General features: G+C 47.9%; 2 protein-coding genes across 3 annotated transcripts; both read right to left on the reverse strand.

Moving 5' to 3' along the window:
* Window positions 1–1,111: 1,111 nt before the first annotated feature.
* On the reverse strand, window positions 1,112–3,643 carry LOC117698288 (glutathione S-transferase P 1). Of its 2 annotated transcripts, XM_034489813.2 has the most exons (7): window positions 3,501–3,643; window positions 3,240–3,275; window positions 2,923–3,029; window positions 2,736–2,823; window positions 2,291–2,394; window positions 1,523–1,630; window positions 1,112–1,365 (listed from the first exon to the last, which is right to left on the reverse strand). In XM_034489813.2, coding segments are annotated over exons 1-7 (633 nt in total). In that variant the 5' UTR covers window positions 3,502–3,643; the 3' UTR covers window positions 1,112–1,176. The 2 variants fall into 2 exon arrangements, with proteins under 2 accessions (XP_034345704.1, XP_034345694.1); XM_034489803.2 differs by lacking the exon at window positions 3,501–3,643 and having other exon boundaries at window positions 3,240–3,467.
* Window positions 3,644–6,311: 2,668 nt separating this feature from the next.
* On the reverse strand, window positions 6,312–8,858 carry LOC117698262 (glutathione S-transferase P 1). The gene is made up of 7 exons (XM_034489766.2): window positions 8,714–8,858; window positions 8,467–8,502; window positions 8,150–8,256; window positions 7,964–8,051; window positions 7,507–7,610; window positions 6,725–6,832; window positions 6,312–6,565 (listed from the first exon to the last, which is right to left on the reverse strand). Coding segments are annotated over exons 1-7 (633 nt in total). The 5' UTR covers window positions 8,715–8,858; the 3' UTR covers window positions 6,312–6,376.
* Window positions 8,859–22,484: the final 13,626 nt, after the last annotated feature.

Here is a 22,484-nt window from a genome sequence, read left to right on the forward strand (position 1 = left end):
TGTTTGAATGACAGGCTGATAAGGCCATTGCCGTGACAGTGTGCTTCTTTCTATTGGGTCTGGTGAAGGTGTTGTACTTTTCCTTGGCCTGGGGTGTTTGGTAAGTTCTTGGGCTCTTTTTTTTTTTTTCTCACAGTTTTAATATAAATTAATTAGTTTATAGATAGTGTCAGTCAGTGATTTGTAGGTGATGCTGGTTGGATAATGGTGATTACAAACACAAATGAGATGCAGATTCATCCTGTGTTTGCATTTATACTGCAAGGAAACTCTCAGCTAGAAAGCCACTGTCTCATACAAGTTAGGGCATGGCGGTGACTCACAGGAGTAAGAGGATAATGACAATTTCCAGAGTTACCTAGCCTCAGGTGTTGTGTTACAGCAACAAAATACGGGCTTAAAAGGAAGACAAATGGGCTGGAGAGATGGCTCAGTGGTTAAGAGCACTGACTGCTCTTGTAGAGGTCCTGAGTTCAATTACCACCAACCATATGGTGGCTCACAACCATCTGTAATGGGATCTGATGCCCCCTCCTGGTGTGTCTGAAGAGAGTGACATTGTACTTATACACATAAAATAAAGAAATAAATAAAAAAGAAGGATTTCAAAAAAAAAAAAGAAAGAAAGAAAGAAAGAAAAAGAAGACAAATGTCCTTATCAAGTACAGAATACTGAGGCCAAGAGAAACCTGCAGGAACAACCTGAGCATGACACTCCACAGCTCTAATCACAACATTTGGGAGATAGACACTTACGAATCACCAGCGAGCCACGCAGAGGCCATCTGTACAGTTTGTAACCCTCCATCAGGACAGCCTCAGATCACAATGCCTCAGCCTATCCCAAGCCAGGGAATGAGCTCTGCCCTGCAGCCAGGGACTGAGTGTTCCTGGGACTGACTGGTAAATGACCGTAAGACCCACTTCATTAGATGCTGGTTCATTTCTCTTCCTATTCTTCTTCCCCTTCCTATTTCAAAAGGTCAGCAACTATTAAGCAGGAAGATGTCCTGGTCCCAACATTGTGGGCAAGCTTCCTGGTCCTCTGCCCTTTCCCAGCCTGAGGGTCCCAGAGCCCCCTTTCACCAGGAAACCACACCAGAGGCACTGATTTGTCTTACAAACTTTATTAGTCCTGGGAAAAGGGAGACAAGACGCTCTTGTCTCTTCGGTCCACTACTGTTTGCCATTGCCATTGATGGGGCGGTTCACATGGTCGGGGGAGGACAGAAAGGCCTTGATCTTGGGCCGGGCACTGAGGCGGTCCACATAGGCAGACAGCAGGGGGAAGCTGTCCAGGCAGCCAGGGGCCAGGATGCGGTGGATCAGCAGTAGGTCCAGCAAGTTGTAATCTGCAAAGGAGATCTGCAGGGGCAGGAGGTGTGGGTATCACAGCTGGGAGAAGGCTGGAGCTGGGGGGCAGAGAGCTAAGGCCCTCCCCACCCCTGAGTTCTGCTCCACTTTACAAATGGCTCCCCCTTGTCGTTATCCATAAGGAAAAGGCAATGTAAGAGATGCTCACCTGGTCACCCACGATGAAACCTTTGCCTCCCTGGTTCTGGGACAGCAGGGTCTCAAAAGGCTTCAGATGCCCAGGCAGGGCCTTCACATAGTCATCCTTACCGTTCTCCTGCCAGGGAGAGACACCCAAAGATGTCCCATCCTCCCACCCTCATGGAATTCTGCTGCCCTATAATGAACTCCAGATACACCCCACCCCCAGGGACATGACTTACCACTAACTATTCCCTGGGCTGCCTGGAGGCAGAAGCCTAGCCACCCCCCTGCCTACTGCCAACACCCAGGCTTTGACCAGGTCTCATTCCCTTCAGCTGCTAATTCTTTCCTACTCCATTCTACCACTCCATCCCTGCTAAGATCTCCTTCTCTACCCCAGGCTGCCCTGGACAGCTCAGGGAAACCTGAGTGTAGCTCAGGCTTCCCAGCTACTGTGATTGCAGGCATGTGGTATCCTCCTCAGCCAAGTTCTCTGGTCTTTATTACTGCAAAGCTCTCAGAGCTGGCTCTGAGGACACACATGCGCACGCACGTGCACACACACACACACACACACACACACACACACGTATGGGCACACACACTCTTCCTATCTACACTTGCCAGCCCCTCCCCTCCTGAAGCTGTCTACTGGTCCTCTTTACACTGCCCCAGCCTGACTTGGGCTCTGACACAGGAAAGGAAACTAGGGAGGCAGAAGTGCACAAAGCTCCTTTGCTCATCCAGTCCCTACCCCCACCCCACCCCACTGCCCCTGGGGATCCAGGCTCACATAGTTGGTGTAGATGAGGGTGACATATTTGCACCGAAGGTCCTCCACCCCATCATTCACCATATCCACCTGGGCAGCCTCCCTCTGGTCTTTCCCATAAAGCCCTGCAGGTTGGGAGAGACAGCATGACTGACCCCTGATTTTCCTCACCTCAAACCCCTGCCCCCCAGGCATGTGGCTGTCGGCAGGTCCCAGTCTTGGGGGGACAGGGGATATGGGCAGTCATGTGAGTCCAGAGCTCATGAGAGGCAACAGGAAGCTATGGCAGGCAGACCACAACTGTGGCCTGAACAAGGATAATCTCTGTGTCCCTCTGTGTTTTGCTCTGTCCACACTGGACTAAAAGGGGTGTGGCCCCGAGGGCAGATACCTCCTGAAACAATGACTGATACCCCCACCACCACCACCCTGCCCACCAGCTGGACCACCAGGGTTCAGGACTTACCAAAAGAGCGGCCCAGGTGCCTCAAGATGGCATTAGATTGGTAAAGGGTGAGGTCTCCATCCTCAAACTTGGGGAGCTGCCCATACAGCTGGAGGGAGGAACAAAGCCTGGTGAGGGTGCTGCCTCCCAGTTACAGCCTCCTAAGGCCTTACTTAGGTCTGCCCCCTCCACCAAGTGTGTCACTCACACAAGTGGACTTGAGCAAGCCTTGCATCCAGGTGTCTATGGTAACCACCTCCTCCTTCCAGCTCTGGCCCTGGTCAGCCAGCAGCATGCGCATGGCCTCACACCTCCCTGCATGGAGTCAGGGTAAGGGTGTGGGGATAGTGTATAGGCCAGCCTCAAAGCCACCTCAGGTCTCGGAGAGCTGGCTATGGTGAGGGAAGCAGAGCCTTGCAACCACAAGTGGGTCAAAGATGAACTGGAGTTTCCCCAGGGCGGATGGGAACGGTGGGCTGCAGCCCCTACCCCAGACCTCCCCTTCCCGCAGGCGCTAGCTCCTACCTCGAACTGGGAAGTAGACAATGGTGTACGGCGGCACTGGGGTGGACAGGAGAAGAATGTTAGGTAGAAGAAGGGGGTGATTAGGGTTCAGAGTCGTGCACCCTTTCATCTCCCGGATCCCTTCTCTGCTTTTCCCCCCTACATCTCCTCCCCCGGCTGTGGGTTCAAGCTGTCTGGTGCAGAGAGCTGGAGTCTCGAGAGAGCCCAGGCCCCGGCAGCTCCAAGCTGGTATCCCGGGGAAGTTGGGCGGTGCGGACTCACTGGCTTTTGCGTAGAAGGAGGTGCGGATTCAGTGCTGCGTAAAAGGCGAGGTACCTCTGGCGGGATCACAAACATAGGCCCCACAGCCTGCAGCCTTATAAGGGGCAACGCGCTCCGCCCCGGATGCTGAGTCAACACCGTGGAGAGTGAAGCCGGTAGCAGAGCTCTGCAGCTCCCGCCTCCTGCTGGGGACACACACTCAGGAGCAGGATTTGAGTCTGCAGAGATGCTGGATTCATTTTTGTGTCCTGCTCCGAGAGGGGTGTGTCCAGCTCCCTTCCACTTTGTGGTGGAGCTGGACAGCTTTCTGCAGCATGTGCAACTCTGTTTTCTGCCTGTCCCCATCTATCAACCTCTCCTGTAGATTCCACCAGTGGCCATCAGTAACTCACCAACTTCTTTGTCCCGCCCAGAGAGCTTCATTTGATCATTTACCTTCTCCAGGAGTAGCCAGAAAATTGTGATCCTAGATCCTCACGTTCGACACAAAAACCAAATAAATGAAAAATATAGACCAAACAGTGTTTGGGAGACGATGGCTCAGCAGATAAAGTGCTTACTGAACAAGCTTGAGTACCTGAGCTCTGCTCTCAGCACCTACATAAAAAGGATGCAGCAGGCACATAGGATCCCTGCTCTAGGCTGTGTAGTGGCACTCACCTTTAATCTCAGCACTCAGAAGACAGAGGCAGGTGGATCTCTGAGTTCGAGGCCAGCCTGGTAAGTCTCAGGACAGCCAAGGCTACACAAAGAGACCTTGTCTTGGGAGAGGGGGAAAAAAAAAACAACAAGGAATTTTTAGATCTATGATAATAGAGTCAAGCCTTGAGTTTTGTTAGCTGACCCGTGTAGATGAAACACGTACGCTCCAGATTGAGTAAGAGACCCTGTCTCAAAAAAATAAGGTGAAGAAGAAAATTCTTTTGTGTGCTTCCCCATCGTTAAACAGGCCAACCTAAGCCCCTTATAACATAGGTGCACAACATTTACTGAATCCTGAGTCTTTTTTCTGTTATGAAACCTCTTGTATTATGTAAAACTTTCATTAAATAAAATTGAATGATTTTTCAGTTGGTTTAAAAAAATCACCCACAGTGTCTTTTTTTTTTTTTTTTTTTTTTTTTTTTTTTTTTTTTTTTTTTTAGAATTATTTATTGGGCTGAAGAGATGGCTCAGTTCTTATGACCACTGACTGTTCTTCCAGAGGTCCTGAGTTCAATTCCCAGCAACCACATGGTGGCTCACAACCATCTGTAAAGGGATCCAATGCCCTTTTCTAGTGTGTTTGAAGACAGCTACAGGGTACTCATATACATAAAATAAATAAATCTTTAAAAAAAGAATTATTTATTTATGTATGTGAGTACACTGTTGCTATCCTCAGACACACCAGCAGAGGGCATCGGATCCCATTACAGATGGTTGTGAGCTACCATGTGGTTGCTGGGAATTGAACTCAGGACCTCAGGAAGAGCAGTCAGTGCTCTTAACCACTGAGCCATCTCTCCAGCTCCATGTTTTCTTTGTGTGTGTTTGAGTGTGTATGGGTGCCCAAGTAGGCCAGAAGAAAGACAGCATCCTGGCCCAGAAGTGGGAGGTGCGGGTGACTGTGCAGTGTCTGATACTGCGGCTGGGAGCTGGATTCTGGTTCTCAAAGAGTGAGTGCTCTTAACTACTGAGCTGCCTTCCCAGGCATAAGTACCGCTATCTGAGTCAGGTTCTCATCGTAGCCCAGGCTGTACTTGAAGTCAAGGTAATCTGGCCTCTAAGTTGTGCTTACAAATATGGGCTACCACACTCAGCTCTGATCCTTCTTACTGTAACTCTCAGGACTAGTAAGAACAACACACACACAGAAGAAAAAACAAAAACACTAAAAGGTTGGATATGTTTACAGATGAGATTTTATCTTCTCCTTGGTCTCTTACTCTGAGAACTCTGGGTAACTCACCTTGGCTTGTATGTGAAGGGTGCAACAAATCTCACACATCACCAGAGAGCCAAGCAGAAGCCCTCTGTGCAGTTTGTAACCCTCCATCAGGACATGGGGAAAGCCATGGCAAGGCCTTACTCTTGGCAAACACTCACCCTTGGCTTTCCTATCTACTATTCTTCTTTCCGCTTACCTTCCATGATTCACTTGTCAGTTCTCAGAACTTCAGAGGCCTCATAGCAACCCACCTTGGTAACCCTTCCTCCTCATCTCTAGATTTAGCCAACATCCTGCTAGATAGATGTTTTTAGACCCGCTGATAATGGCAAGGCTTTGTAAGAATAACTTAGTTAGACCCCACAGCTGCTTAGTTAGCTTCCTCCACCTGCAAAGCCCTCTTTCCTTTCCTGCCCTTCCCCCTATCCTGCTTTCAGAGTCTATGACCTGTGTGAACAATAAAAGCTTTGCCAGCTTGATCAGACTTCTTGACTTGCTGTGCCCCTTTATTTTCTTGCACATCTCAGTCCTCTCCACAGGGTCTAAGGGTTCCACTTGATTGTCCAGCTGGCCTGGATAAGGACAGCCTCAGATCACAGTGCCTCAGCCTATCCCAAGCCAGGGAATGAGCTCTGCCCTGCAGCCAGGGACTGAGTGTTCCTGGGACCGACTGGTAAATGACCATAAGACCCACTTCATTAGATGCTGGTTCATTTCTCTTCCTATTCTTCTTCCCCTTCCTATTTCAAAAGGTCAGCAACTATTAAGCAGGAAGATGTCCTGGTCCCAACATTGTGGGCAAGCTTCCTGGTCCTCTGCCCTTTCCCAGCCTGAGGGTCCCAGAGCCCCCTTTCACCAGGAAACCACACCAGAGGCACTGATTTGTCTTACAAACTTTATTAGTCCTGGGAAAAGGGAGACAAGACGCTCTTGTCTCTTCGGTCCACTACTGTTTGCCATTGCCATTGATGGGGCGGTTCACATGGTCGGGGGAGGACAGAAAGGCCTTGATCTTGGGCCGGGCACTGAGGCGGTCCACATAGGCAGACAGCAGGGGGAAGCTGTCCAGGCAGCCAGGGGCCAGGATGCGGTGGATCAGCAGTAGGTCCAGCAAGTTGTAATCTGCAAAGGAGATCTGCAGGGGCAGGAGGTGTGGGTATCACAGCTGGGAGAAGGCTGGAGCTGGGGGGCAGAGAGCTGAGGCCCCCTCCCCACCCCTGAGTTCTGCTCCACTTTACAAATGGCTCCCCCTTGTCGTTATCCATAAGGAAAAGGCAATGTAAGAGATGCTCACCTGGTCACCCACGATGAAACCTTTGCCTCCCTGGTTCTGGGACAGCAGGGTCTCAAAAGGCTTCAGATGCCCAGGCAGGGCCTTCACATAGTCATCCTTACCGTTCTCCTGCCAGGGAGAGACACCCAAAGATGTCCCATCCTCCCACCCACCCTCATGGAATTCTGCTGCCCTATAATGAACTCCAGATACACCCCACCCCCAGGGACATGACTTACCACTAACTATTCCCTGGGCTGCCTGGAGGCAGAAGCCTAGCCACCCCCCTGCCTACTGCCAACACCCAGGCTTTGACCAGGTCTCATTCCCTTCAGCTGCTAATTCTTTCCTACTCCATTCTACCACTCCATCCCTGCTAAGATCTCCTTCTCTACCCCAGGCTGCCCTGGACAGCTCCGAGTGTAGCTCAGGCTTCCCAGCTACTGTGATTGCAGGCATGTGGTACCCTCCTCAGCCAAGTTCTCTGGTCTTTATTACTGCAAAGCTCTCAGAGCTGGCTCCACTGAGGACACACATGCGCACGCACGTGTGCACACACACACACACACACACACACACACACACACACACACACACACGTATGGGCACACACACTCTTCCTATCTACACTTGCCAGCCCCTCCCCTCCTGAAGCTGTCTACTGGTCCTCTTTACACTGCCCCAGCCTGACTTGGGCTCTGACACAGGAAAGGAAACTAGGGAGGCAGAAGTGCACAAAGCTCCTTTGCTCATCCAGTCGCTACCCCCACCCCACCCCACTGCCCCTGGGGATCCAGGCTCACATAGTTGGTGTAGATGAGGGTGACATATTTGCACCGAAGGTCCTCCACCCCATCATTCACCATATCCACCTGGGCAGCCTCCCTCTGGTCTTTCCCATAAAGCCCTGCAGGTTGGGAGAGACAGCATGACTGACCCCTGATTTTCCTCACCTCAAACCCCTGCCCCCCAGGCATGTGGCTGTCGGCAGGTCCCAGTCTTGGGGGGACAGGGGATATGGGCAGTCATGTGAGTCCAGAGCTCATGAGAGGCAACAGGAAGCTATGGCAGGCAGACCACAACTGTGGCCTGAACAAGGATAATCTCTGTGTCCCTCTGTGTTTTGCTCTGTCCACACTGGACTAAAAGGGGTGTGGCCCCGAGGGCAGATACCTCCTGAAACAATGACTGATACCCCCACCACCACCACCACCACCACCACCCTGCCCACCAGCTGGACCACCTGGGTTCAGGACTTACCAAAAGAGCGGCCCAGGTGCCTCAAGATGGCATTAGATTGGTAAAGGGTGAGGTCTCCATCCTCAAACTTGGGGAGCTGCCCATACAGCTGGAGGGAGAACAAAGCCTGGTGAGGGTGCTGCCTCCCAGTTACAGCCTCCTAAGGCCTTACTTAGGTCTGCCCCCTCCACCAAGTGTGTCACTCACACAAGTGGACTTGAGCAAGCCTTGCATCCAGGTGTCTATGGTAACCACCTCCTCCTTCCAGCTCTGGCCCTGGTCAGCCAGCAGCATGCGCATGGCCTCACACCTCCCTGCATGGAGTCAGGGTAAGGGTGTGGGGATAGTGTATAGGCCAGCCTCAAAGCCACCTCAGGTCTCGGAGAGCTGGCTATGGTGAGGGAAGCAGAGCCTTGCAACCACAAGTGGGTCAAAGATGAACTGGAGTTTCCCCAGGGCGGATGGGAACGGTGGGCTGCAGCCCCTACCCCAGACCTCCCCTTCCCGCAGGCGCTAGCTCCTACCTCGAACTGGGAAGTAGACAATGGTGTACGGCGGCACTGGGGTGGACAGGAGAAGAATGTTAGGTAGAAGAAGGGGGGTGATTAGGGTTCAGAGTCGTGCACCCTTTCATCTCCCGGATCCCTTCTCTGTTTTGCCTCCCACATCTCCTCCCCCGGCTTTGGGTTCAAGCTGTCTGGTGCAGAGGGCTTTAGTCTCGAGAGAGCCCAGGCTGGTGGTAATTCGGGAAGCTGGGCGGCGCGCACTCACTGGCTTTTGCGTAGAATGAGGTGCGGATTCAGTGCTGCGTAGAAGGCGAGGTAGATTGGGCGTGGATGCAAACGCAGGCCTCAGTGCCGCCAGCCTTATAAGGGGCAACGCGCCCCGCCCCGTATGCTGAGTCATTGAGGCGGAGGGAGAATTGGGTAGTGGAGCTAGGCAGCTCCTTCCTCCTGCCTGGGGCACTCAGGAGCCCTGATTGGAATCTGCAGCAGTACTGGGTTCATTTTTGTGTCCTGCTCCAAGAGGGGTGTGTCCAGCTCCCTTCAACTTTGTGCTGGAGCTGGACAACTTTCGGCAACTTGTGCAACTCTGCTTTCTGCCTGTGCCTATCTACCAACCTCTCCCGTAGGTTCCACCAGTGGCAATCCTAACTCACCAACTCGTTCTTTCTCCTATCCAAAGAGCTTCATTTGATCGTTTGACCTTCGCCAGGAGTAGCCAGAAAACTGTGATCCATGGATCTGGTTCCATGCCAGAGACCGTAGGAGCTTCAAAAGGGGAAGAAAAATGAAACGAAGAGACAAAGTTGCACTTAGGTGTCAAAAACCTTCACGCTGCCTCACCTTTCTGGCATGGATCTAGTTCTTCAGCCCTTCAAAAATAATAGCTGGGGAGATAGGTCAGAAGTTCAGAGCACTTCCAACTCTTGCAGAGGACCCAAGTTCGATTCCCAGAACTCAGCCAGGTGGCTCACAACTGGCTGGAACTCTTGGGCCAGATCTGACACTTCTAGCTGGGGGGAACTGCACTGATGTGTGCAAACACAGAGACACATAATTTTTAAAAATAAAAAATAAATATTAACAAAATAAACATCTGCCCCTAAAGGCTACCACACACAACCTCACTGTTACACTCATTCAAGTGTGTGATCCCACAACTGAGAGAGAGAGAGAGAGAGAGAGAGAGAGAGAGAGAGAGAGAGAGAGAGAAAAGAGAGAACTTTAGTTAGGCTCTCTGATGTTGAGGGGGCAGCTATGTCTACTGTCTTCCTCAGGCTGGCTAAGGGCTGCTTCTTTCTTCAGGCTCCCCTTCCTCCCTGGCTTCTCTCTCCTCTGTCTACCTGGGTAGTGGGCATTTGGACTACTGAAGCAGTCGTAGGTAGTTATGTCTGTGTCTTACTCTTTCCTCCCTGAAAGCCTACCTGTTGCTGTCCTAGCTGGTATCTGGTCCTTGCTGGTGTCTGTCTCCTCCCCTCTTCTCCCACTAGGTTACTTCAAAGGAGCCCAAGTCAGCTTCTTGTTTTGAACCGAAATTTATGCAGAAACATTTTCCAACCCCAACCCCGCCCCCAACCCCTCCCCAGGTTTTGACCCTGTGCCCTGTGGACCAAAAAATATTGACCATTCCCCTTTCCCACAGCACAGTCCCAGCCTTTCTGCCCCTTCCATAGAGCACAGATGTGTATGGGGGTATTAAGGGACTACTAGATTCCTGGTCCATATTGGACCCCAGCCTGAGCCTGCCCTCTCTTATATGTATTCATCTACTCCACTTACAGTTCCTGGCTGTGTTCTACCTTGGGTGGAAGTGCTGGTCCCAAGGTATGGGGATCCTTGATTCGCATGTGTAGAACCTGGTGGCCCTCAGAAACACCTATATATGCTCGCACCTCAGCTTCACATTCTCAACTACTGTCAGTTCCCTTGGGCCCCAGTTTTCATCACTGAGGTTCTGGATCCTTCTTGTGTTCTTGTTTTTTTTCTTGCCTGGTAGATACTCCTAACCATAGGCTCTGTTTAGACTGCATAAGCTGGCCCTGAACTTGTAGCAACTCCTCTGCCTCAGCCTCTTAAGTGCTGGAATTACAGTTACATCACTGAACCTCTTACTCTGTTCTCAAAGGGCTGTGTAGATATGAATGAAGAGGAGAATCTGTATTCTACCCCCCCCTTACCGTCAACCCATAGTTTGGGTTACTGTCTTATTCAGAGCATCCAGCCTGAGCTCTAGAGGACTTTATATAGTTATAAGTATAGATTTTTGACCTCTAATCCCATCACCTGAGAGACAGAGACAGGATTTCTAGCTAGTTAGTCAGACTAGCTGGAATTGGTGATCTTGAGTTTATCATGGGATTCTGCCTCAATTAAAAAAAAAAAAAGCGGAGAACAATTGAGGATGTTGCCTTGTGTCAATTTCAGACTTCTACACACCGGTGCACACATGTATACACGCAGAGATACCACATGCATATGCTGTCGAAAATGACTTTCTAAAATTCTGTGAAGGAGGCCAGAGAATTTTCTGTTCCCATCAACAGTGTGAAAGGAATCCCTGCATCTTCTCATCAGGAAGGAATCCGATCCCAGGGAAGAGATGAACTCCAGTTCCACAAATTGTGCGTTCTCATGCCTGTGACACTCAGAAAAACAAGAAACTCCCGGAGGAAGCTGAAGAAAGGGCGGGGTGGGGGGTGGGGGCTGGAGGCGGGCCAGCTTCACTGGTCAAATGGATGGGATATGTGTGGATGTGAGGGTTTTGTTGCTGAATCATAGTGACTTGACTAGATTGCTACAATTCATCCATTTACCAGCTGAGGCGCTTGCTGAGCTCATGGGAATGATAGATCCAGATGCCCTACATGGTTGCATATTGGTTAGGTAAACAGTAGGGCTCACTAACTTTGATATGTATGTAGTAGAAAGACAGCTGAGTCATGCCATGCCGGAAGAACACTTTTAATTTGTTAAGATGCTGCCAAGGTAGCTGGAATGTTTTCCTCTTCAACTAGCAGTGTGGAGAATTCTTCCATCCTCCCCAGCACCAGCTGCAGCTTCTGCCTTGCCATCCTGATGTCTGTGATACCGCTCAGTGCTAGAGGACTTGCTTGTTTTGCCTGAGCACTGAGGTTTGATTTCCAGTTGGACACTTTGTTGTGTTCTGTCTTTGTTGTGTTAACTTAGTTTCTCTTGTGTTGAGTTTCTTTTCCTGGACTTGTTTGCACATGGATACATTGACTCTGTTGAACTATCATTTCCTATCTTCTGCATAGCTGGCTATGCTGTGCCAGGCCTTTAATCTCAGCAGTCAGGAGACAGAGATTAGCAGACCTCTGTAAATCTAAAGCCAGCTTGATCCAGGCCAGAAAAAGCTACATAGTGAGACCCTGTCTCAATAAATAATTAAATAACGAATCTTATGCATATTTTAATAGGATCCCCCCCCCCAACTATTCAGTTCTAAGATGTATTTATATACTTGATGGTATGGAGATATGAAATATACCTCGATCCCCCTACCAAGGCTCAGTGAACATCTCAGAAGTGGCAGCAGAGAGGACCAGAGGATGGGGAGGAAAGCTGTGAATGCTGTCTCCTGGCTACCATACTCCTGAACTCACTAATAGTTACCTGGCAACATTATCAAGCCAGCCAAAATTATAGTATAGATGAGGATGGAGTTCTGCATGCCCCACCCTTTACTGTGGAGCCATGAGCAGTTGATAGTGACGTAGAATAAGGTAGAAAAGATCAATTATTAGATACTAATTTATTGGTTTCTTTAGTGACTTACTTTGAAGCGCTGATTTGCTAAGCTGACTTCCCTTGCTACCCGGAACAGATTGACTTGGAGAAATAGCTGAGACAATGAGCTGCCGCCCTTAACAATTTGACAACCTGCTGACTAGTCTGTAAAATCTTGCTTGCTTGCTTGCACACCTTGTGGTTTTAAAGTATAAAATGAAAATACATACTGGAGCCAGCAGCCTTTTGTGAGATACCCTGGCTTCCTTCCTCTCTTCGCCTCTCATTAGTGGTGAAGTGCTTATTCCAGAGACATTCCCACAACTCTGGAGCTGCCCCCACCTGCCCTCAGTGAGATCTTTATCACAACCCTAGTTGGTCCAGAGAGGCTCTCCATCCACTGAGGCTCTCTGGAACTGGGAAGGGCATTCTCCCAAGATGATTCCAAAGTCCCCTTCCAGTGTCTTAAAGGGACTATAAGACCCGGGACTGAGTCTCTCCATGGAAGAATAGACTAGGCTAGGTATCCAGATCAGGTAAGGACCCCCCACATTATTAAACATAATTAATAAAAATAAACACTTAAAATATCACTTATGTGCCTTTTGCTACTATTGCTTTGTTTGTGATATATATCACAATATACACTATATATATATATATATATATATATATATATATATATAGTCTCAAAATATACACAATATAGGGTAGGCTTGCCTGGAACTTTCAATAATCCTCCTGTCTCAGGCTTCCATGTGCTGGGATTATTATAGGCATCAGCTATCATGCATGACAACCATGAAGGTTTGTCAAATTTGAGAAGCCTGCCTAATGTAATCAAAAAGGAGATTTCTGAGCCAGGCATGGTGCAGCACACCTGTGAGACACCAGAGGCTGGGAAAATGATACTATATTCTGCCTGGTGCTTTGCTAACACATAAACTACATAACATTTTTCTAGTTTATCTTTTTCTGACAGTCTCCAACACTTGTATCATTCACCATTTTATTCTACAGTTTAAGCTGTTTTACATACTTAATACATATATAATACATACATACATACATACATACATACATTTATTCATTGGTCATGCCAACTCTAACACAGGCTGACTTCAAATCCTCTATGTACTGGAGAATGGTCTTGAACTTTGGATTCTCCTCCTACTTCTGCCTCCTTAGTGCTGAGAATGCAGGTGTGTCCCACCACACCCAGTTTCCATGGCACTGGGGGTGGAACTCAGGACTTTGTGCCTGTTACACATACATTCTGCAAACTGAGCTACATGCCCAGCCAGTTTATTTGTATTTAAGGCAGGGCCTTGGGTTGCTCAGGTTGGCCTGGGCGGGGCTCCTGAGCGCTCGTCATCTCCCTGCCTCAGTTTCCCTTGTAGCTAGAACTGTAAGTGTCGCTTGCTGCAACAAGCTCCTTAGATTCTCATCTTTCACTTTTATATGGTATATGAATCTGTTGTTTACTGTTTCAACATTAAGAAAATCATTGATTTATTTATTGTGTCGTGCACAGGAGTGTCACATCATGCTTGGTGACAAATGTATGTGCTGAGCCATCTTGCTGGCCCTTCAACTTTTTTCTTTTTGTCCACTATTTATTCTATTTTATATTCACAACTGACCTTTTTGTGCTTCTGTGTATCTACAGTGTGTGTTCTCTGTGTGTGCATGGTTCTGCAGAAGAGAAGGCTGTTGTATTTGAGGCATCTGGAACTAGTGAGCCTGCGCCCTCTGGTGGACTTGATCAGTCTATTGTTTTACTTTGCCAAAAGAATAGCCTGTGGCTTGGAGAAGGGAGGAGCTGAGTTCCAGAAAAATGAGATGACAGCCAATCTCAAGCAGGGCCTTAGCCCAGAGGTTCTCCTCAAGACCCTTGGGGCAGGGAGGAGGCTTCTGGACTCTAATATGTCAGTCCTAGGGCATTTGAGGAGAGAACATGGATGGGAGAAATTTCCTCTTCCCCCCAGTGCCTCTCCCCAGCAGAGTCTGCAGCCATCTGACTGGGAATGCCTACAGCTGTATTAGGTCAGAAAGTGACAGTGTGATAGCATGACAGTCCTTCCCTAACCATGGCAGTGATAAGGACAAGAATAGTCCCTGGTCCTCCCTTTGTCAATACCTTCAGGCACCCTCAGTCTTAAGCTTCACATCTACACACACACACACACACACACACACACGAATTGCCTGTCTCTAAGAAGTATGTCTGCTCAACAATTCCCCACCTCTTGTTTTTGTTTTAATATTGATTTGTCTTACTTTATAGCATGAGTGTTTTGCCTGCATGTATGTATGTATGGGCACCTCATATCTGATGGTGCTCTTAGAGGTAAAAGGAGAGCGTCAGACCCCCTGGAACTGGAGTTGTGGGTGCTTGTGAGCCACTATGTGGGTGCTGGTCACTGTACCCCGGTTCTCTGAAAGAGCAGCCAGTGCTCTAACCACTGAGCAGTCTCTCCTCGTTTGTTTTCTGAAAACAATTCTCTCTGTAGTTTGCTACTGGAGTTGAGTTTAGTGTGTGCTAGGTCACCACAGAAAGTGAGGGCTCGCACATGGAGGACCTTGGCCATCACCTGCCTCTGTAAAGTTTTGTTGGATCCTTGTTTGTTTGTTTGTTTGTTTACAGACAGGGTTTCTCTGTGTAGCCCTGGCTGTCCTGGAACTCACTCTATAGACCAGACTGGCCTCCAACTCACAGAGCTCTGCCTGTGTCTGCCTCTTGAGTGCTGGGACTAACGGTGTGCTCCAGCACCATCCAGCCATGCTTGTCTTTTACATGCTTGTCTGTTTGCTTTTGTGCAACAGCGGTGGTGGGGGTGGTGAACCCCACAGACAATGTGCTGTCCCAGAGATTAAACATGTGCTGTCTGTCCTGTGCAGAGACTCTGCTGACATTGAGTCATGAGCACCTTTCAGTATCATTTGCTTCACCAGGATGGTCGCTGTGTAGTGCCCCAGAGTGATGTCCAGCACCTGCCAACATGACATCAGGGTCCAGGGGGTGGGAGCTCCAGACATATTCCTGCAGTGGGCTCAGAGGGTACACAAGCAGCTGCAGATACTACCTCACTGCTCAGGGCCACAGAGAAAAGGCTACTGAGCTAGCTCAACACCTTTTCACAGACCATGGTCCCTCAGGGTAAGCGCTTCTCTCAGCAGAATGACAGATCCACTGTTCAGCAATGTGCCAAAGTCATTAAGGCCTCCTAGGAAGCAGAGGGCACCAGGGGAATCATCAGGACTTTTAATATACTTTTCTATTACATTTGTGTATGCGTGCATGAGTGTGTGCGTGCATGTGTATGTGTGTGTTTGTGTGTCTGTGTGTGTTTGTGTGTGTGTGTCTGTGTGTATCTGTATGTGTCTCTGTGTGTGTGTGTGTGCATTTGTATGTGTTTTTGTGTGTTTGTGTGTGCGTTCATGCACTCATGCATGTGTGCATATGTGTGTGAGAATTTGTATGTTTCTGTGTGTTTGTGTGTGTTCATGCACACATACCTGTGTGCATGTGTGTGTTTGTGCGTATGTGTGTGTTTGTTCGTTTGTGTGTATTTGTGTGTGTTCACACAGCACACGTGCATGCATGCATGTGTGTGTGTGTGTGTGTGTACGTGTTTGAGTGTGTGCTCATGCTCATACCACAGCACCTGTGGCGGCAGAGGACAATCCGCTGGAGTTGGTTTTCTCACTTTATCACGTGAGATCCAGAGATAGAATTCACGCCATCAAGCTCATCCCTTTACTCACTGGCCACCTTGATAGCCCAAGGTTCCTCACTGTCACCCTGTGCAAATTAGGCTTTGGTGTAGATGTCTAGCTAGGGAGGCGTTCTAACCCTGTTCTTCTACTTTCACTCACCGCCTCCAAGGGCGTGTTTTAGAGGTGAGGAGGGAAGGGAGGGGATGCAGAGCTGAGCAATGAAGGCAGCAAACACTGCCGTGGTGTCTGCAGTGACTGGCACTATGTGAGGTTCACCGTAGCATAAAATCCTGATTGAAGTGATGGACTAGATGATCACCTTGTCTTTGTAAAGACATCAGTGACAAAGGTTATGGAAGGGAAGCTGAAAGGGGAGGTGCTGTCACTGAGGCCTTCACAAAGTAAGCAGTTGTAAATTAATGTCTGTAGTTTACAATACCAGAAATGAAGAGCTCACTTTTAAGATATGGCCTCACTGTGCCAACCAGATTCAGAGATCTCTGCTTCCTGACAGCTTGGATTAGAGCGTGTCTATATAAATATAAAAAGTATAGGGGCTGGAGAGATGGCTCAGTGGCTAAGAGCATTGACTGCTCTTTCAGAGGTTCTGAGTTCAATTCCCAGCAACTACATGGTGACTCACAACCATCTGCAATGAGGTCTGATGCCTCTTCTGGTGTGTCTGAAGACAGCAATGGTGAATGCATTAAATAAATAAATAATAAATAAATAAATAAATAAATAAAATATATCTTAAAATTGTGTGTGTGTGTGTGTGTGTATAAGTGAGTGTTCACATGTGTATATAGGTATGTGCATGTGATTGCAGTGCCCACAGAGGCCAGAAGAGCACACCAGATCCCTTAGAGCTTGTTACAAGTGGTTGTGAGTACCAAGTTCCAAACGCCAGTCTTCTGTTACAGCATTATGTGGTCCTAACTGCTACACCATCTCTCTTGCCTAAAAGTTTTAGTTTTGTTTGTTCAATTAAATCTTTTATCTTGATTGTGTGTGTCTGTAGGTGGCGCTCTTGTGACCATCAGAAGACAACTTTGTGGAGTCAATTTTCTCTTCTACCTTCGTGTGGGCTCTTGAGATTGAACTCAGGTTGCCAGGCTTGCTCCACAAGCCCCCTTACCAACAAAACCACCTTGCCAGCCCTGCTTGTGTCTTGGGTATGTGCCTGTGATCAGTCTCAGGGACTTGGGCATGCTAGGTTATTACTCTACTACTGAACTGTCGCCAATGATATGATGATTGTTAGTTTTGGATACATTGTTTGTTTGTTTTCAGAGACAGGGTCTATGTACCTCAGGCTGGCCTTGAACTAATGACTCTTCTCTCTCAGCTTCCCATATCCTAGGATTGCAGGCACGTTTTACTTACTACCGAGTCCAATTTTGTGTAGTAGTTGTTTTTCTTTTTCTTTTTTTTTTCTTTTCTTTTTTTTTTTTTTGGGGTTTTTTTGTTTTTTTTGTTTGTTTGTTTTTTTTTTTGTTTTTTTCTAGACAGGGTTTCTCTGTGTAGTCCTGGCTGTCCTGGAACTCACTCTGTAGACCAGGCTGGCCTCGAACTCAGAAATCCGCCTGCCTCTGCCTCCCAAGTGCTGGGATTAAAGGCGTGCGCCACCACCACCCGGCTAGTAGTTGTTTTTCAAAACAGGGTTTCTTTTTGTAGCCTTAGCTGTCCTGGAGGATTTTTTTTTTTTTTTTTTTTTTTTTTTTTTTTTTTTTTTTTTTTTTTTTTTTTTTTTTTGGATAGTTGAGAAAGCAAGACTCTATAAAGAGGGCAACGTGGTTACTGTAATCTCATTTCCAAAATAGAGAAACCAAAAATAGTGCAGTACTCCCTCAGGGGGGTTGGCAGACGAAGATGCTGCTCAGGAAGCAGATCAACACAGACTGCTCCAAGCAGACAGGTTACAAAGCAGTAATAAAAAGTAAACCAGTGTCTCAAAAACCCAGTCAACCAGCCAGCCAGCCAGAGTAAACCACTGGAAAGCAGCTCTAAGAGTTAAAATGTTGACCACCAGGGGGCGCGGGCGTGCAGAGGCTGAGGCCGAGAGTCGCTCGGCCTGTTTACCAGACCTCCTGAGTATTTTAATGTTTTTGAAGAATCATGCTAATATTCTGCCAACAGAATTCTATTGTTTGACGTTTGCATCTTGCAGGCTCTTATGGCCACAGTTGTCGGTGACAATTGTGAGCCACATCTTCCTAGCCATAGCGATTCTTCAGAGATGAACTTGACCCACAGAGCCCTGACAATGAGGCTGCTCCAGAACACATATTGCCATGCCAGAAAGCAGTGACTCTGGACTGGCACCACTAGATCCAAGAAAACCTCTTAATGATATGTCCATATTTGCCATGCTGAAGTAATCACTCTGCCCAAGAATGGAGTCACACAGGCTATCACAAAGCTTTGGTATGGGACAAGGCAATAGCCTTGCAAGGCTCACCAAGAAGGCAGGCATGCAATTGTGTGAGCTGATTTCCAGTCTGGTTCTCCACTGAGGTCTATAGTATTCTATGGGCTGCTGGGCAAAGGGTGTTGGCTATAAAGCATGTGCTGGCAGAGCAGTGAAGCACACCGCAGTCAGGAGTTTCCACACTGGCGATCACTCTTGTTAGGAAAATAAAGGATGGGGTGAGGAGCAGCAGTGGGGTATTTGTACAGCAAGTATGAGGCCCAGGGCTCCACCTCTAATGTCACATTAAAAAGAGGAGGAGGAGGAGGAGGAGGAGGAGGAAGAGGAGGAGGAAGAAGATGAAGAAAAAGAAGAAGAAAAAGAAGGAGGAGGAGGAGAAGAAGAGGAAGGAAGGAAGAAGGAAAGAAAAGAAAGAAGGAAAGAAGAAAATGGAAAGGAAGAGGAGGGGAGGAGGGAGAAAGTGGGAAGGAAGAGAAGAGAAGGGACGGGAAGAAAGGTTAAAGGTGAAGAATGCAGTAGGTCAGAGAGCAGGCATTAGACTCACCTACAGCCTGTGATCCTGAACTACATGCCTCCATGAGACAACACATCTAAAATACTCAACGCAGGGCCTGGACACATTATACATCACCAGCAAATGACTAAAAGCAAATTCTATGAATCAAAATTCTGACCTGAGCCATCAGCTTTTATGTCATTTCGGCCCTTTGAGAGATCAGAGCTCTGCTCGTTAGGCCGTTCCCTACATGCACGGCTTTGCTGGTATTCACCTACGATTTTGTTTGTTTCATTTTTGTGACTCTTCTTTTTATCTTTCTTTTTTCTTTCTCCTCTCTCTCTCTCTCTCTCTCTCTCTCTCTCTCTCTCTCTCTGTCTTTCTTTCTTTTTTCCCTAGAGCTCTCCTGTAATTCAAGTTGGCCTTGAACTCTGTATATACCTCAAGCTGGCCTCAAACTCATGGTCCTCCTGGATCAACCTGCCAAGTGCTATGATTACAATCAAATGCTACTGTGCTGGACTTGACAGCCCTTTTATTATTTTTAAGAAGCAGAATTTAAAAAAAAAAAAACAACAAGGAAGTCTATGAAAAGTTTCCTCTTCAGAGGCTGATAAAACCCCTAAGGTTTCCTACTTCTCTGTTGTGTGTGTTTGTGTGTGTGCGCGCACGCACGCACGCACGCACAGGCATTTGTGTGCTTGTGTGTGGAGGCAGGAGGCTGATGCACTGTACTTCCTCTGTTGCTGTCTACCTTCTTTTTTGAGGCAGAGTCTCTCCATGAACCTAGAGGTTACTGATTTGTCAACATGTGCTGGCCAGCGAGCTCCAGGGTTCCTTCTGTCTCAGCACCAGATGACAGGTGTGTGCTACCATGTCTGGCTTTTTACATAGATACTGGGGATTTGGACTCAGGTCCTTGTGTCTGTGTGGCAAACACTTTACTGACTGACTTAACTCTGCAGCCCTTTCCTCTTGTTCACACACTGGGTTCTATATGAACCAGATAAAATCAGATTCAGTGACCCAGCCTTCCAATAATGCACTTTAAATACTAGAATAATAGAAGCTTAAACAATTTCTTCACCCAATCACAAGTGTAGGGTCATCAGGGTGGGCTAGTGTACACCTCACAAATGTTACAAACCCAGGTCTGTTGTCCATGTCACAACAATGGTTACCTGCATATTCCAACCCCTGGGATGGGAGGAGGTGTCCTCTATACCCCCCATTCTAAGGAGGCAAATTCTAGGGCTGACAAAGCCAATGGTAAAATATTACATATGCCTGTTTTCCCATGATTTAGGAGGCTGGGGCAGGAATTCAAGGCTAGCCTGGGCTATACATGTAGATCCTATTTTAACATTTATCAACAGATAACCTGAGCCTATAGAGTGTGGTGTGGAAATTCTGACTTCCAATTGACAAAGATGTCTAGTGATTATCACACAAAAGGTGAACAGGGAGGTGTCAGTGTTGTTAATCTCCCCAAGGTTGATTTATAGTCCACTCATTATTTAAGGAATGGAGGGAAAGCAGGTGGAGGATACCATGTTATCTTCTTAGGGTTTTACTGCTGTGACTAGACACCATGACCAAGGCAACTCTTATAAGGACAATGTTTAACTGGGGCTGGCTTACATGTTCAGAGGTTCAGTCCATTACCATTAAGGCAGGAACATGGCAGCATCCAGGCAGGCATGGTGCAGGAGGAGCTGAGAGTTCTACATCTTCATCTGAAGGCTGCTAGCAGAATACTGGCTTCCGGGCAGCTAGGATGAGGGTCTTAAAGCCCACACCCACGGTGCCACGCCTACTCCAAAAGGCCACACCTTCTAATAGTGCCACTCCCAGGGTCGAGTATAGATTAACCATCACACATTCCATAGGTATGTTCTTCCAGGGATGTTTTATCTGTCTGCTTCTGGTGGTCCCTGACTCTGTGAGGTCACAGTACAAGGTCCAAAGTCTTCATTCAGTAGCACAGCACATCCATAGCATTGTAAGACCCTGGGATCCATCCTCAGCAACACACACACACAATTCCTTCCTCTATGATGGGTTTATAGCCTTTTTTTTTTTTTTTAATAGGCCAGTGAACTTCAGGGATCTACTGTCTCATCTCCCACCTCATGTGCTGGGATTATAGCACATAGCTGCCACATTCAGCTTTTTCATGGATGCATGGGCTCTGGGAGTGGAGCCCAGGTCCTCCAGAGTCCTGGAACTCACTATGTAGATCAGATTAACCTCAAACTCACAGAGATTCATGACCACTGCCTCCTGAGTATTGGGATTAAAGGTGTGCACCAGCATGCTTGGCCCAGGTCCTCATTCTGGTTTTTGGATTTTTGTTTGTTTGTTTGTTTGTTTGTTTTGTTTTTAGATTTATTTATTTATCATGTATACAGCATTCTGCCTGCATGTATGCTGGCAGGGCAGAAGAGGGCACCAGATCTCATTATAGATGGTTGTGAGCCACCATGTGGCTCAGGACCTCTGGAAGAGCAACCAATGCTCTTAAACTCTGAGCCATCTCTCCAGCCCCCAGGTCCTCATTCAAACAAAGCAAGGACTTTACCAACCATCCAGGGCTCCATGTTTTGAGGAGAAAATTGTCAAAGGATTTGTGGACATATTTTGAATCTATCAATCTCTCTTAGCCAAGGGCATACAAGTTGCTTGCGCTCTCTCTCTCTCCTTCCTCTTCCTCCCCTCCTCCTTTCCTCCTCTTCTTTTTGTATTTTTGTTTTGTTTTGTTTTGAGACAGGGTTTCTCTGCAGCCCTGACTGTCCTGGAACTCACTCTGTAGACCAGATTGGCCTTTATCTCAGAGATGGCCCTGCCTGCCTATGTCTCCCGAGTTCTGAGGTTAAAGGTGTGCACCATTTGCTTGGCACAAATTGTATTTTCAGAGGGTTTGTGGTTTGCATGACCAACCAGAAGATGGATAGATGGATGGAGTGAAGTTAGCTTCTCAAACCTGATACCAAGAACCTAAAAATCTCCCTCATCCTGCTCTGGTGGTGAATCGAGGAGAGACAGAGACACAGAGACACAGAGACACAGCGACAGAAAGATGGAGAGACAGACACAGAGTGGCACACACATGCAAACACACACACACACACAGAGAGAGAGAGAGAGAGAGAGAGAGAGAGAGAGAGAGAGAGAGAGAAGGGAGAGGGAGAGAGAGATGTACATATATGTGACCAGAATGAAGCCACCCTACCCACACCTCAGAGGAAGCTTCCTAGCTTCCTCTCTCAGAAGAGGCTCCACCTCAGAGGAGGGTGAAAAAAGGGACGTGGCAGGGTGTTCCTGGCCTCTGATCAACTGTGCCAATGAGGAGGGGTAGTCTGTCAGAGATGGACTCAGATTGGCTCAGTTCTTTGTTCCATAACTACAGCCGAGCTAGCCTTGGGTCACATGTTAGTCCTGCATCTAAAAGACAAGACCTGGCATAGGGAAAGGGAAGGAAGAGATGCCCAGGCGGTTGCCAGGTTGGAACTGGGCAGCCATCCCAATGTGTATGTGACTGTTGCTTTGGCTGAATTTACAGCCAAAGGTCAGAGTTGCCTATTTTTGGAACAGCAGGAAAGAGCATCTGCTTCAGACTTGCAAAATGGTAACTTTCCACAAAAA

Source organism: Arvicanthis niloticus, chromosome 1 (assembly GCF_011762505.2).
Source record: "Arvicanthis niloticus isolate mArvNil1 chromosome 1, mArvNil1.pat.X, whole genome shotgun sequence".
Taxonomy (NCBI): domain Eukaryota; kingdom Metazoa; phylum Chordata; class Mammalia; order Rodentia; family Muridae; genus Arvicanthis; species Arvicanthis niloticus.

What these genes read in the sequence shown, in the direction of transcription:
- LOC117698288 (XM_034489803.2), bottom strand. Translation starts at nt 3,348, where the DNA reads ATGAAAGGGTGCACGACTCTGAACCCTAATCACCCCCTTCTTCTACCT. An exon ending in TGTCTACTTCCCAGTTCGAG is followed by an intron (nt 3,030 to 3,239) that starts GTAGGAGCTAGC and finishes GACTCCATGCAG; the next exon opens with GGAGGTGTGAGGCCATGCGC. An exon ending in GTTTCATCGTGGGTGACCAG is followed by an intron (nt 1,366 to 1,522) that starts GTGAGCATCTCT and finishes CTGCCCCTGCAG; the next exon opens with ATCTCCTTTGCAGATTACAA.
- LOC117698262 (XM_034489766.2), bottom strand. An exon ending in GCACCTGGGCCGCTCTTTTG is followed by an intron (nt 7,611 to 7,963) that starts GTAAGTCCTGAA and finishes CCCAACCTGCAG; the next exon opens with GGCTTTATGGGAAAGACCAG. An exon ending in CCCTCATCTACACCAACTAT is followed by an intron (nt 6,833 to 7,506) that starts GTGAGCCTGGAT and finishes TCTCCCTGGCAG; the next exon opens with GAGAACGGTAAGGATGACTA.